The following is a 16,823-nucleotide window of genomic DNA, read 5'->3' on the forward strand; positions in this document are numbered from 1 at the left end:
AAAAAGGGGATATACGAAGTGAAAGAGGAATCAGCATTCTTGGCCCCTCAGAGGGGTCAAGTTTGATAAGAACTGAAAACAGTTTATCATAGGAATGGTATATGGTTGGGAACTTGCTTAGCATTGATGATTCAATCCCTAGCACCACAAGAACAAAAAAATGTGCCAGTGGAAGTACAGCTGCATTGGAATAGAGGGATAAGATATGAGCTGCATAACCTGTTCCTAGCATTGGTCTGGTTGCCAATCTGACATCACTGTTTATTAGTTTGTGTAATTTGGACAGGTCTTCTCCCTTGTTGGGTCGTTCCCAGCCCCCCGCCCCCCCCTGTGTCTTTCACCATGGGTTTCACTTAATCATGGTTTCCACATTGAGCTCTATACTCTGGCAACTGCAGGCTGTAGAGTTATTAGTGAAGACCTGGGAATCCATGTTATCAGACAAGTCTGGAGCCTGAACAAAAGAATACTACTTTCATGTCTATTATATGTCTTTGATGATGCTGTTGTGATTAATAAGTTGTAATTTAAAGTGTTATAGAATTTAAAAAATTTTGATCTTCAAGATTTTCTTAATGAAAACATTTAAGTTTTTGCTAAAAAAATAAGGAGAGAGACTAATATATTTGGTTGAAAAGCAAAAGCACAATATCTAAGAAAGAAATTGATATTTTAAAACATAGTCTTATATAATAAAAAATTATTAATTCATTTCAAAGAATGGTAAAGTTAGCATGAATTTTGGAATAGGGTTGATGATTTATTGGTTATGGTTAGATAAGATGTATAAATGTATGAGCTTCAGAAAAATCATCATAATAATTATATATTTAATTATAATATCAAAAGATATCTAATAAAGTGATTATACCTTATGGATGATGAAGTCCAATTTAATTCCTGCATTTGGGAAAAGTTTGAATGTCCTTGTCGTTCTGTAATCATATCAGAGGTAAGTCTTCCACCAAACAAATCTTTTGCACTCTCAGTCTCCGGTGGTTCCTATATAGGATACCAGTTTCAGGTAAAAATGGAGTGGACTGTATTCTTTCCACTAAGTACAGGTTAACCCCTGCTCATTATATATTTAAAAACATGAGAATACCAAATGATGCAGAGAAGGTAGACTAGCTAGGGACCTTAGGACCTGAAGAATGATAATCTGGATTTTCTTTTTGCCTCATTTATGTCACTCTGGTGTTGGAGAAACTATAAATGCCAAAATGTCAACAATAGAAAAAATAAACACAGTCTGTCTTCTCTAGGATATTGAAAGCCTCAGAAGACAGAAAACTTTTAAATAATAATATGTCTACTCCAGGTGAACACCACAAAATATACTGTAGTCCTAACTTTATTCCCACCAGTAAAAGCAGAATGGGCTGCTCAGACTTGCCCAGTTGTAACAAAGCACTCCTCTGTCATTCCCCTGCGACTTGTCAGCTTGGACTTTTATCAGCTCCTAACAGTAATATACCCCCCTTCCCCCCAAAAAAAAGTATTACTTCAGACCAGATGGGGAGCCTGGATTCCCACTTCTACTTGGTAATAATGAGGTGTCTGTGGAGCATTAATAAGGTATTCCTACCTCTGTCAGCTAGGATGAATGAGTGGAGGCCTATGGGGAATAGTAACAAGGAGTCTCTCTCTTCCTCTCCTAGCCAGAGAGAATCAATGCAAGCCTGGTGGGAAATATAAACTCCTACTGCAGTCTAGCAGTTAATTAAGATGTTCATATCAGGTTGTTAACAGAATCCAAGTGGGGGGAACTTGGATTTCTGTCTCTTACTGAAAACAACAAAGTAGTAGCCCAACTTCTCACTGGTATAGTATCAACCGAGGTTTGCTAAAATAGAAGATTTGAGAAAAAAATCTGGACATAATACCAGTACATCCAAAATAAAATAGAAAAAGCTCTCACCATGTGCCAAACTAATGAAATCTAAACTCAAGCATGAAAACACAATCAACAAACAACAACTTTGAAACAACACATATTTGTAATTATTTGACAAAGATTTCAAAGCAGGCATCACAAAAATATTTCAACAAGCAATTATGAATGTATTTAAAACAAATGAAAAAAATTGAATCTATCAGCAAAGAAGTAGAAAATATGAAGAAGGTTGAAACAGAAATTTTAGAACTGAAAAATACAACAGAAATATAAATGCAATGGAAATAAATGCTCAACAAAAGAATGAAGAGGAAAGAATCAGTGAAATTGAAGATGAATAATAAAAATAGAAAAACAGACAAAACCAAACAAAAATAAAACACTCTTCTTACCATGGGATTCATATAAGGAGAGAAAAAACAGATGAGGTTGAGAAGATATTTGAAGAATAGCAGGAAATCCTCCAAATCTAGCAAAAGACATAAACCTACAGATTTAAAAAGCTGAGTGAATCCAAGAACAGAAAAAAATTCCCCAAATTCATGCAATGAAACATAGACACAATCAAAATCAATCAAATTTCTGAAAACTAATAAAGGAAAAAATATAAAAGCAGTGAGGGAGGAGTAAAATTTTACCTAGGAGGATGAAACATTTTGAATGACAAAATATTTGTCATTAGCAACCAATAAACAGAGGATGTGGCACAAATATTTTTCAAGTGGCAAAATAAAATAATTGTCAACCTAGAATCCTATATATCAAGAGAAAATGTCATTCAGAAATGAAAAGGGGAATTAAGACATTTTCAGATGAAAGAAAACTAAGCAAAGTATCATCATCAGAGATACCATAAAAGACGATTAATGGAAATTCTTAACCAACAAAAGGAATTTTGGAATATCAGGAAAGAAGCAAGTACAATAGACTTTCCTTTTTGAGTTTTTAAATTATCTCTGTTTGGTTAAAGAATAAAGGGATATCTGATGTGGTTCTCAGTATATACAGAGAATATATTTAAGATAATTAATAACAGTGGAGGAGAAATAATGGAAATAAGATTTCTACTCTTAATTAAAATGGGTAAAAATTTCAACAGTAGAGCTCATTAGGTTATGTATATGTAATATAGTACTTGGAGAAATCACTAAAATGTCTATATGAACAGGCATAAAAAAACCATTACAGATGATAAATAAAAAATTTGACATATGTTCATTGACATATGTTCAATCAGCTCATAAAAAAAACAGAAGAAAACAGAAAAAAAGATATAAAAAACAAACAGGAAATAAAAACAAAATTGCAAACCTAACCACTAGCATGTCAATAACTACATTAAATGTAAATGGCCTATATTCATCAATCCAAGATATAAATTGGTAGTAATAAAATAAAAAGACCCAACTATCTGCTGTAAACAGAAAATCACTTCAAATATAATGAGACACACAGGTTTAAAGCCTTCCAACAAAATAAAACCTGGGACTAGATGGATTCTCAGCCAAGTTCTCCTACACCTTTTAGAAAAACTAATGCCAATCTTCCTCAAATTATTTATGAGATATAAAGGGAAGGAACACTCTCAAATTCATTTTGTGAAGCATGATCCTGATACCAAAACCAGACAAAGACATATAAAGGAAAGAAAATTATAGGATAATATCTTTGATGAACATAGATGAAATTTCATAACATATATATATATATATATATATATATATATATATATATATATGAGCTGAATATATTCTCTCCCTACTCATAAATCTAATGCATTTCTAATTTAATGTCTAAGTTCTTCAGTCTAGTATTCATGTAAAATTATTAATTTAGAAATTTATATCATACCCCATTCTGTAAAGAACTTGTGGCAGTTTATAGGAAACACATATAATAAAATAGTAAAATGCAAATCACAAATAATGAAGACACAGACTAAGAAAAATATAAGTTAAAATAGATAAAAACCAGGGTTAGGGACAGAGAGACCATAAGATCCTACTGAGTTATAAAATTTGGGTCTGAGCTTTTTAGTTGTCAAAGTGAGGAAAAAAAATAGTTGAACACTACTCATTATGGGTAAGAGAATAAAACTTTTCCTTAGAGGCAAAAAGGTTTTTTCTATACTTATCTCTAAAAGTATTTTCTCATGTGGTCCTTTGAATGAGGTCACAGAGATAGGAAGAAATGATTCTCAACATCTTTTACAGAAAATGCAGAATAGTTTCATAAGACTGTTTTTCTAAGCAGTCCTCAATGAAAGCTAACAACTAAATAAAACCCAGTATACGAGATTCTAGAGAATATGTATTTATTGAAGTGAAACTGTTTTAGATTCTCTCAGGAGGACCCTTTAAGAATAAGGGAAAGGGATTAGTAATTTTTTTTCAGAGCACCTGAGTACCAAATAATCATGAACTGCCTTCTCAATTTCCTAAAAATTTGTAAGTTTTATTGACTAATGGGAGTTAGGCAACATTACCCAAGGAAACCTTTTATTCTTCACGCATTTGTCATGTATTTACCCTGTCCCATGGAAATCATGAGCCTCATATGAACTTGCTTTTTATAGAATCCAAGTTTCCAAATGTTGCTTTTATATTCAGCCATGAATTCTCTGTGTGTGTGATTTTTTTTAATTTTTACCATTTACTAGTGATATAGTCATACTACACTTTTTGGTTTTCCTTAATTACTAACAATCATATTTTTCCAAGAAATAAGAAGCTGGTTTTAGGTTTAAAGAGATAGTAAGGCTCCAGAGCATATTTTTTTCCTATCCCGTTCCACACAATTATGCTCTTTACTTTTTAGACATTGATCTCAGTGGGTACAAATGTAAGCATCATATTCCTCCCTTTCCATCTCAATTTAGACAATTAAAAATTGCCCAGATGAGAAAAATTTAAAATCCAGATCTAAAATGAGTTTTGGAGACTGAGATCTTAATAAACATAGTAAATTTTGGTATGCTAGTGATAAGTCAGTGTTCTAAATAAATGATTATGGCCTATGAGTATATGAATTTGCTGCTTGAACCAAATGCTATGAGTCATCAAACAACTTACAATTGAGATTCCATCCAAAGCTTTTAATTCTGGAAGATGAAATATTACAAATAATCGGTAGTTTTCTTGATTCCATACAATAATGTTTCCGTACACATCTAGAATGACCAAGTTACATAAACCCTAGGTAACAGAAGATATACATCATAACCCAGAAAGTTTTTTTCCACTATGAGATTAAACACCCTTGAATCTATAATTTTATAATATTTCAGTGTTTTTAGGTATAACTTTAAATGCAAGGGTTACCTTTCCAGACCACTAAGGTATATTTTTATGCCACATTTCAGTTTGATATATTTTATCTGATCAGAAACCTTTTAAGGACACTAGACTTTCAGTGTTTTCTTTCAGTGGTAAAGGCTTAGAGGGGAACTTTGATATCTTTTAAGACAATATATTTTGTTTATGGAATAATGGCCTATCAAATGGTATGTATGTGTATACACAGATATAAAAGGAATGAAAAGACACTGCCATTTGAAAAGAGATAAAAATGAGAGGGTGACAGAACACATCTTAAGGGAAAATGTGCTTTCTTACTCTATGAGACATTTAGTTGTGCTATGAAGGAAAGACCCTGAGTAGGAGAGGATAGAAGTTAAAACAATAGGAAGTAAAATTTTTCTGCATCAAAATGTAAAATGGCTTATTTGGTGGCTGATGTTAATTAGGTTGCTTGGGTGACTTTAGAAGTTATTTTGTGGGAATAGGATGGGGATAACACTGATGTATGGAAAAACAGGAAATAGACACAAAATTTTGGTATAAGATAAAGTCCTATAACATGGTATCAGCAAAAGGATAGGCCAGTGTAAGACTCTCAGCGGTAGAAAGTGGCCACTGAATTTAACATGAAGTTGTTACATTACATTTGCAGTGAATTCCTATTCTGTGCTATAAAAATCCTCCATTTCTTCCAAACCTTTAGTAAAGCCTGTTACACAGTAGCCTTGAATTAGTGATTCTTTTAGGGGAATTAAACAGTACAAATCTGAGTAAAAGTGAAAAGAAAGAATTGGAACTATTGGTAAAAACAGAGAGATAATCAAGATTTGTACTGACAAAGGAGAATGTTAAGAAATCCTACTTCCCTATCAAGTCAGTCAATTCTTGGAAATACTGAAGGTAGCATATATGAAGAGAAATGGGCTTGGGTTCTTTTATTAAAGTATTAAAATAAAAAGTTATCAAATTGGGGCCATTATGGTTACACATACATATATGATTGTTCAGTATACAAATTAAATGCAAATGTATCTTAATAAACCTTATTATTCTTATTTTAATTTAGTTCTATAGATTTTTCTACATTTTTCAAATTCTTTACAGCTAACATACATTGCTTCCAATGTATAGATAAATGTTTTAAAGAAACAAAAGTTAATAAATACCCCAGTTACCTTTAAATTGTAGATCTCCTGATTGAGAGCAATATAGTTATTGCTTATGTACAATTCAATTAGACTAACAGTTTTTTGTAAACCACTCAATGAAGTGATTCTGTTGTTCTCAAGAGAAAGGGAGTGAAGATGAAGCAAGTTATCAAAAACATGCTTTTCCAAACCAGTTAGAAGATTATTATTTATGCTGAGGCGAGTTAACTTAGTTAGCTTGGAAATACCTAGAAAAATAAATAAATTCAAGAAAACTTCAGACAGCACTGAAAAGAGAATTTTAAAAATAACTGACCATTTACTGTTTCTCTTTATTTAAGTTCAAATGGCTTTAAAGATTCTGTAACCATCACTGCCTTTCAGAGGGAAACAAAAATAAATAAAATCCCTTTTCAAATATCTAATTCTAATTTTAGATTCATTTTTTTAGGTGTTAAGGAAAAGCATCACATAGCAAATACTTAATTTATCCATCAAATAACCTTAAAATGATATAATTAATCAGGACTTTCATCTTCAAGACAACACAAAGCTATACACAAAACTCAATGATCACCTATCCCTCATTTTAAAACATTAAGGTAAGAAATTGGAAAGGATTACTAATTATAGAATCACCTATACTTAAGAGAATCATTTGGCCTAATTTCCCCATGGTATGTTCAGAAACGCTCTAGGACAGTTTAGAAAATGGCCCCTCTAACTAGAATCTTACCCCTGTGTAACCTTTGCAGCTATAGGTCCTCTGTAATTGTGGGGGGCAAGATAGAAGATGGTGTCATAGTTGGTCTTAAATGTATCACTATTAGGTTTGGGACCATAGGTAAATTTTGAAACTTCTGAGCCTCAGTTTCTTCATTCATAAAAGGGTCATACTAAAATCTACTTCCAAAGGGTTGTGGAATTAAGTACAATGATCTTTGGAGAGGAAGAATAAGAGGAGTTGTTAGCAAGCCATAGAAGTTTTCTTTCAATTTCTTTCCAGATTCAAAGCACTAAAGGAGAATACAAGTAAAGCTGTGAAGGAATCAGAAAATATAACTTGGAATATTCTAGAACAAGCCCTCCAAACTCTGGATTCTTAGCTACAGATAAGCACAAACCCAAATGAAGTAAAGAATCTGGAAAATCTGAAGACAGGAATAGTCTTTCTCATTCTGTTTATTTCAGAAAAATGTTTTAATACTGAATTTTAAAAATTCAAATAAAACATATTACATTGGTCTCTTATTTTGAGACATTACTAAAGTTGCTTAATTGTACTTGCATGTAGATCTATTAAAAGGTTATAAATAGTACATTTGATTTTCACTTTATACTAAGTGTAATTATATTTGTTGAAGTCTTAAAATTTCCAAATACAAACTTAATTCCTATTTTGCAAAATAAACTAGCTTATCTTTTTCAAGATATACATCATTTATCCTTTCATTCTATTTAAAGATATTAATAACTCCCTAGTTTGTATGTGCTAGGGAGTAATAATAATTGGTAAATACTGGCACAGAGGAGAAGAGGAGGTCAAAGTCCACCTGGGCTCATTATGCATAGTATACCGTTTGCAACAATCTCAATAGGTATTTAGAATATCTGCTGCAAACCTTCTTGGAACTTCTCTAGTGATCATCTTCTTCAGAGATTCTGTCCTCAGTGTCACCATTTTTTTTTGCTCCTGCTGTTTAGACATTCACATTTTGAGACATCAAAGTTCTTGAGTGTCTTACCTTCTATCTTTGAGATGCAGTTTCCATCTAATGTGAGCTCTTCCAAGTTGATACAGGATTCCAAGCCTTCCATTTTAGTGAGATTATTATTGCTGAATGAGGCCCATTTCAAATTTTCCAATTTTTCTAAATTTGTGATTTCAAAGAGATGTTGTCCATCTAAATTTAAGGCAGTTATCTATACAATAATTCACATTATATGTTACTTCTGAATCTTGTAAATAAATTCAATCAATGTTACAAGATAAAAAAATTGAACAATAGAATTCAAAATTCCTTCAGAACTAAAAATATTGTGGCATTCTTAACTTTGAAAAAAATAAAATTTGAAGACTGTGAGTTCAATAGGGACTTTTATGATATTAGGGACACTGACATGCCAGTCAGATTCCTCCTACAGTAAAGAACTTGTCCCAGTTGTGGGCAGTGCTGTTGGCGGAAAGCCTACAGCTGTTAGCACCTCTAGGGACTACAGACAGCTGCCTTGACCAAGGTCACTTTCCTTCCCATGTTGGCCCATATCCAATAATGAAGAGAAATAAAGACCCGGGCATCTCAATCTGACATGGGAAAAATTTAAAGGACACTTCTAATTCCAGGACTCCCCATGGAGTTGACCAAAGCTGTCATTGGGCCTGTACTGAAGCTCAGAATCAGTATATACTCCATAATAAAAACGATGCTACTATTATCTTTCATTTTCAGGGACTCCCTTAGCCAAGTTTATATTTCTGGCAAGTTTCAATCTTTTCTTAGCCCAATTTTATCTGTCTTGTAGGCTCCATAAAGGACTCTGGTGAGTTCTAGTGACCTAATGTAACAAGATATTGTTAGTGCTCTATGGCCTTTCCCTTACCTGGGCTGAATTCTGACCAATTCTTCTATCCCTTTGCCAAGATTCATGATCTTTATCACCCAAATTTTGGCTTGATCCCTGTCTCTAATCCTTTAAAGTCTGCTGGCTCTTTGTGACATATTATCAGAATCTATCCTTTACTTTGCAACATACTTTTGTCCTAAATCTCTAATTCTACAGTAACAACAGTCAAATCTATCACAACAGTGACATCTATCTACAACTTGACCTTTTTTATATTTTGGAATGTGATAAATTTATTACATTTTTTTCTAATAATAATATTGCCTTTTTATTTTTCCCAACTTTATGAAGTATAAATATAAATTTAAAGTTGTATATGTTTAATGTGTACAACTTCATTTGATATGTATACACTGTGATTTAAACACTGCATGATCTCAATTATATGTGAAATCTAAAATATTCAAGCTCATGAATGCAGAGAATAGAATGGTGGTTACCAGGGGCTTGGGGCAAAGGGTTTCAGTCATGCAAGATTAAATCTAATGTACAATATTGTGACTAAAGTTAAAGATATTGTATAATATACTTGAAATTTGCTAAGAAGGTGCATCTTAAGTATTCCTTCCCTATTTTAATTCATCTCTTTCAATTTTTCCCTTTACCTATCTGTGCCCTCTTTATGATAGACCAAAACTGACTGACAACATCAATTTAAATTAAGCTTTTATATTAAATTTCATAGAATTAGCCTATACCTTCAAGTGCCAGTTTCCATTCAGATGTAAATGTGGTCCAAATTTTGAAATCTGTGTCAGAATTTTGGCAGAAGGCCAGATACTAAGTATCCGTGGTCTCTCCTCTTTGGTACTAGAATGCCGTAAGATAGATAGCTAATAAAATAAAAAAAACACGATGAATAAAAGAAATAGCATACAGAGGTTCATTTATATATATTTAAAAAGTATTATTTCCTAGGTAAAATAAATGGCACAATACGTAATTTTTAAACAGGACAATTTGTTTGCCTTAACATGTTTTCAATATCTAGATGTATTTTTAAGTATTCATTTTTTCATTTTAGCAAATATTGAACTATTAGAAGATAATATTTATAAAACCTTGAAGAGAATTACTATAACACAAACACCAATATAATCCAGCCATTAAAGCAGCTTGAGAGTTAGAATATTACTAATACCTTATAAGGTTCCTGTTATGAATATATTTGAACTTTATGAAAAATGAATAATGTACTTTTTCTATGACTTGCTTTGTTTGCTTAACATCCTATTTGTGAAATTTTATCTGTGCTTCTCTATGTAGATGTAGTTCATTCATATGTCCCTGCTGTACAGTATTCCTGTATTCCCATAATGAGTCTCCTGCCAATGAACACTCAGGTAGATTCAGCGTCCTTGCCTTTTTGAACACTGTCATCATAAACATTCTTGTACATGTTTCTTGAAACATACATGTAAGAGCTCTTTCGAGTATATGTCAGTAACTAATATTGCTGGACTGTAGGGGGTGGTGTGAGTGTGTGTGTGTGTAATAGCACCAAATTGTACCAATTATAACTGTTACTTTATATTCTTGCTGAAAGTTGTTATTGTCAGCTTTAATAAATAGTAGGTCATTGTAGTTTTAATGTTCATTTTCTTGAACACTAATGTGGTGAAGCATCTTTTCCTAATTGGTTGTTCTGATTTCCTCTCTAGTGAAATGTCTGTTCAAATTTTTTCCTCATTTTTCTGTTCAGTTGGTTGTCTTTTCCCTTACACATTCTGGATATATAAAGAATATCTTTTGACACTGCTGTTGCAAATTTCTTTCCCTAGTATGTAGGTTGTCTTTTTTACTTTCTTTATGGTATCTTATGCAAAAGACATATTAATGTTGATATAGGCAAAACAAATATTTTATGGTTTATGCTCTTTGTTTCTTTCCTAAAAAATTCTTCCTTAGTTCAAGGTCATAATAATTCTGATCTTTTCTTCTAAAACATGGTTGGTTTTGCTTTTTTGCACTGAAGTCTTTAATGTACTTGTGCCAATGCCTTTTACCAAATAGCCTCTTATATGCAAAGGTAGCTGTTATTATCAAGTTTCCATAGATGTATGGATCTCGGTTAGATCTTTATTCTGTTCTGTTGGTCTATTTGTCTAACTGCACCAATATAACATTGTCTTAAAATTTTTCAATAAACTTTGATTTCTGGTAGAGCTAATTCCCAAGTCTTTAGGAGTGTTGATAGTGTTTTTTTTTAATCACCAAAATATTTCTTCCCTTCATCTTGAAGAGATCCAAAGTTAAACTTTACATTATTTAAGGAATTAATATTCATGTATCCCACAGAAATTAAATAGCTAGATAGAGTGGTGATATTTAGGAGGTTGAAGCTATTTTGGCTAAAGTATAGCATTTTTTTAACCATAAAATAATCACTGTTTTTATTTTTGATAAATCTGTTTTTGGTATGTCTTTTTTTAAAGTATAGCATTTTTAATCTGGATAATATAGCTTTATTTATTTTTCTCTCTCCTCATCTGTCAAAACTAAGCAGATAATTCACTAAACACTTTCTCAAAGCCTCTAAGCTTACCTCATTCTCACAAAGTTCCTCATATAGGCTTTAGAACAGACTCTGCTAAGTTGAGGTAACTAGGGGGAAAAAATGTAACCCTAAAGGTGCTTATATGCAGGGCTATATCAAAAGAGTCCATATAACCAGATGGTATTTAAATGAGGTTCATATGAACAGAAAGCAACCAAGTGGTATAATTGCTACATATTATTTTTTATTAATATGGTAAGAGGGAATATAAAATCTTAACAACTAAAAATGAGTACAGGAAATATATATACATTCCAATAGTACAAGAAATATTAAACAGTAAAATCTAACCTGAGTAATCTTTGTTCCGGTAATAAATTTCATAGCTGCTGTTGTTTCTTCTTCAGAAATGAGATGTCCATCTAAATGTGTAAGAGTCTTTAATCTGCCAATGACACTCAGCCTCAATGTGGCTGGCTTGGGAAAAATTACAAAAAGTTAATTTTCACAAAATATTACATATGTTATAGTATAGAAAGGAGCAATTTTTTCATTTCTTTCCTTATAATTCAAAATTATCCATTTCCTTGTTCCTTACATGTATCTAAAAATAAAGGCTTCATTTAATTCTTTAAATAATAATTGAAATTAAATTATATTGAAGAGTTAATCTGTTTCATTTTCACATGGATGATTCCATTCTTATGAAGGGGAGAAGTCCTATGAACTGTTGAAAATTGGTTGTGGTGAAAAGAGTTAAAAGAACAACTGCAATGACTCCTGTTTATCTGGATAAGCAGTAAGCTAGTAAGCTCCATGTGTGATTCAATATGGACAGTTAGCCCTGGACATCCAATTTGGCAGCAGGGAGAGAGTTGTATTGTGATCATCCAGAAGGTCTGCTTTGGCAAAAGAAAAACACTAAATTTTGCAAGTTTAAAAGAAGAAATATAATAATATAAATTCAGAAATATGGCCAACTTAATAAACTGATCACTCTTTAGTCCCCCATAAAAAGTTGAATATAACACATTTCAGAGGCGGAGAAAGAAAGATTCTTGAAATTATAAACTTGGACATTATTTAAAATAGTTGGAGATACCCTTAAATCTAATCATTGAATATTGAAATCACATATTTCATGATGATAAAAATACTGTTCAATCATATTTCATCTTACAACAGAACTTAAGACTTCATAATGCAATTTTATAAGGGGAGGTGATTTCTGGACTTAAAATAGAGAACAATGCAAAATTCTAAGTATAATTGTAAAACATGTTTCTCAACACAGATTAGAATATATTACACATCAAACTAAGTTTCTTCTTTAATAGTATACTTCCCTCACTGTATCATATTATTTTTGGTTCCTGTGCCTCATTACAGTAGGGTTTTGGCACACAGCTTTATAAATTCTCTGGAGGCGTGCAGAAGCCAGTGACATCAATCATTCTTAAAGCAATAATGCTTTCAAACTGTTAGAGGTTACAAGAAAAAAAAAACTTAACATGAAAGTATAGCCTTATGGTAACATCTGATACATTTGATTACTACGCTAAATTCAATTTATGAAGGATTTTAAGTCTAGAAAAACAAAAGATAGTTGTCCCATTTCTGGCTACTATTTGCTGAAAAGTAGTGAGAAAATAACTTCAAAGTAAGTGTTTGCTTTTTCAAAAACATGTCTGTTGCATACCTTTTGCCATGGATTATGTTGAATATTAAGAGTGAGAAGGCTTGTGGTGTGTTTACATAACACATTTATTTCATCCCCAGATTTCTTTAGTTGATTCCAGCTCAAGTCCAAGTGCTTTAGTTTCATCAGACCTCTAAATCCCTCAAGAGTTATCACATGGTTGTGGCTTGCATCCAAATATTCAAGGTTATACTGCAGCACAGACAAACAAAAGTGATGGTCAGAATCATGGTTCGTGTTTAAACAGCTCTTTTCTCTGGTTCTTTAATTGCCTTGCATGCTTTCTTATAATCCTCATAAAAAACAGACACAGTAGTTAAGCTACAATAATGAAATCAATATGTTTATTTTCTTAAAGAGCTATGGGTATTTAATTTGATGGTAATTCTCTCAAGTCACACTTAACTCTTATAACATAGATCAGTCATATTTGCTTTCATGGGAGAGAAAGCAAAATGAAATAGACAAGATGATTTGTCCTCAGCAAATAAAATATACTTCTAATTAGGCAACTTCTGGTTTATACTGTTGAACTCAACCTGGTTTTAAAAGGTTCACCCTCAGGGGTAGAAATTAAACCTATGAATTTGACTCTATAATTTTCTTTTTAAAGTGTTCACAACTTTAAATAAGAATTATTAAGAGAAATAGTCAATATTTATTTATTTATTTATATGTGTATCAGGGATTGAACTCAGGGGCACTCTACCACTGAGCCACATCCCCAGCCCTATTTTGTATTTTATTTAGAGAAAGAGTCTCACTGGGTTGCTTAGTGCCTCACTTTTGCTGAGGCTAGCTTTGAACTCTTTGATCCTCCTGCGCAGCTTCCCAAACCACTGGATTACAGGTATGTGCTATTGTACAAGGCTGATAAGAATTTCTAAATTATAAAAGTTACACACATTCATGCCCATGACACAGACATTATTGTATTTGTCTATGATATACCAAAAGGCAAATGCAAATCAGATAAGATCTGTGCATATGACATTCAGGTAGAAAAGATAGAGAAAGAGAAATAGCAACCTGAATAATGAAGATTTAAAGAAATGACAGCATTAGATGTGCAGTAGTAAACTAGAAAGTGAAATAGACAGGACTCAAAAGAAGGAGAAGAGTGAGAAAATAAGAGCAGAGGAAATGGAATGACACACAAGAACATTTTCAGAATTTATTTTAATATATTGATACATTTAATTAAAGTAGCTAGATATCAGATAAGACCATAGGTATATTTTTGGTGTGCAAATAAAATCTAAACTTAAGATCTGTTTTAGAGAAAGCACCAGATTATAGTGAATGTGTGCTTTATCCCTGACTTAGGCCATATAATCTTGCATATGGTATGTATGCAGTCATAGTTACAAAGATAATTTACCCTTTAATTTTACTTAAATGTTTTCAAAAGGAAAAAAAACTTTCCTTTCAAAGGAGTGGTTATTTTAAAAATTATTTATTTCAATTTATCATTTATCTTTTTATTTTTTGCTGTACCAATGGTTTTTAAAAAATATTAAATTGACAGATTAAGTGTGACTCTATTCAAGGTGTATAGTGTAATGATTGGGTATATTATACACTGTATGATGGTTACTGTAATACAATTAATTAACATAATCATTACCACCCATTTTTGTTCATCTTTTAAATGAACGTTTCTACCTTAGACCAATATCCTATCATATCCCCCTTCCTCACAGGTCCCGATAGCCACCATTGAACCCTGTGCTTCTATGAGTTTGACTTTTTTAGATATCAAAAGGAAAGTTCTTACCAAGTGGTATACATCATCTAAACAAGTAAATTCATTAAAACTAATATTTAGTTTTCGAAGTCCTGTTAATTTGGAGAGATCTCTCAATTTACTCAAGCTGTTTCCATGTAGATTCAGACTCTGAAATACAATAAAAATTAAAAAATAAAAGAGATTACATTCTATATCATACTGTGAATATCTAAACTGTTTAGACAATTACTTGAACCAATATAACACAAAATAAGAAACTGCTTATTTTAAATTACATTAGGAGAATGTCAATAAGAAAAACAAATCTATGATGTTAAAATGTTAAAAAGTAAAAATAATTTACAATAGCATATTTGGACCTGATTATTGAATGATATGATTTATAACTGGGTCTAAATTTATCAATAATTGACATGACATTCTTTTTAGGAAATAGTTAAATATATGTGATAAGATATTTATTAGGGATGATTTATTTCTCAGGCTGGAAAGTGAACAATGGGGTCCTCAAGATTTCAGGTTAGATAGGAAATCTCACAGCAAAAAGATGGCAAGGTATACCTTCATAGAAGGAAACTATGAGAAAAAAACTGTATGGACTAATGAAGAAAGGGTAAAGGTACCAAAACAGCAGGACAAAACATCAAAGAACATGGTGGGAGAACAATCTAAAACAATGCCTGTGTCAGATTTTGTCCCAGATTTTCCCTGTATGTTTCATCCTAAACTTTATAAAAATGAATGCTTTTATAATTTTAAATTTAGGGGAGATCTTGACGCCTACATGTTTTTCTGTCTATTGTGAATGATATCAAGTTAAGACTATATTTATGTATAGCCTACAAAATAAACAATGATGCAGTTAAATGTATTAGTTCAGTTGATTATAGTGTCCACAAATGAGCATTATTATAATCTAATCAAGCGTCTGCACCCAGTCATCTTCACTCATCACCATCATATTAAATCACTACATTCCTCAAAGAGAAAAACAATTAAATTTCTAATAGTACTCCAAACTAGCAGAAATTGTGAAGAAGGGCCAATTTATGCAGACTAATTATTTTATGAATATAGGCATCACCAAGATATCTTACACTTAGCATGACTACTGGGTAGCCTATGTTTTCATCCTGATTAAGAGTTTTACTGTCTGTTGATAACCCCCTTTTTCCCTTTTGCCCATATACATTTGATTGTAGAAACATTTCTCAAACCTCCAATCCTACCAGTGTCCTAGTATAGACTATTATTTCTTTTTTTTTAACTACTGCAATGGGTTTCCACTGCATCTCCAAACCACCAGTCTGACTTCAGTTAGACTCCACCAGCTGCCAAGTGAGTGTATTCCTTACAAAGAAGAAACTAAGCTTTTAAATTTGGCTTCCAATATCCATCCCAATGTGACTACAACCTCCTACTATTCCAGCCTCAGCTTCATGTGTTTCCTTGAATTCCAACCTTTATCTTGATCTACCACCATCACAATATATATCTTAATCTTCCTGAATTTCTCAGTGTTCCCTGAAAACAAAGTATCTTTCAAAACCAAGTGCTTACTTATAAAAAGAATATTTTCTCTTTCTGGAAGATGTAAACAACTACATTTCTCTTCAAAAAAAATCCTTTCAAGGGCTGGGGATATAGCTCAGTTGATAGAATTTTTGCCTTGTATGCACAAGGCCCTGGGTTCAATCCCCAGCACCACACACACACACACACACACACACACACACACACACATGCACACACGCACGCATACACACATGCACACACGCATGCATACACACATGCACACACACACACACACAAATATCCTCTCAGAACTCACCTCTGTGAGGCTCTCCCACCAACTCCAACACCTATCTATCTCTTCTACTAAACTGATGTTATTGAGGCAAGGAAAAT

At 32.3% G+C, this 16,823-nt stretch overlaps 2 protein-coding genes across 5 annotated transcripts in view; one reads left to right on the forward strand and one right to left on the reverse strand.

Annotated features, from left to right (window-relative positions):
- The window catches only part of Rtn1 (reticulon 1), a 375,661-nt gene that overhangs the window by 46,483 nt on the left and 312,355 nt on the right, over positions 1-16,823 (forward strand). The window lies entirely within an intron of this gene.
- Lrrc9 (leucine rich repeat containing 9) overlaps positions 1-16,823 on the reverse strand; it is an 80,373-nt gene that overhangs the window by 22,819 nt on the left and 40,731 nt on the right. The window contains exons 16-23 of the mRNA XM_026410053.2: positions 14,943-15,062; positions 13,166-13,357; positions 11,818-11,943; positions 9,668-9,802; positions 8,090-8,267; positions 6,372-6,592; positions 4,969-5,091; positions 872-1,002 (exon numbers count right to left, since the gene is read on the reverse strand). Coding sequence (XP_026265838.1) covers positions 872-1,002; positions 4,969-5,091; positions 6,372-6,592; positions 8,090-8,267; positions 9,668-9,802; positions 11,818-11,943; positions 13,166-13,357; positions 14,943-15,062 — 1,226 coding nt within the window. The remainder of the gene's footprint in view (positions 1-871; positions 1,003-4,968; positions 5,092-6,371; positions 6,593-8,089; positions 8,268-9,667; positions 9,803-11,817; positions 11,944-13,165; positions 13,358-14,942; positions 15,063-16,823) is intronic.

This window comes from Urocitellus parryii, chromosome 6 (assembly GCF_045843805.1).
Source record: "Urocitellus parryii isolate mUroPar1 chromosome 6, mUroPar1.hap1, whole genome shotgun sequence".
Lineage (NCBI taxonomy): Eukaryota > Metazoa > Chordata > Mammalia > Rodentia > Sciuridae > Urocitellus > Urocitellus parryii.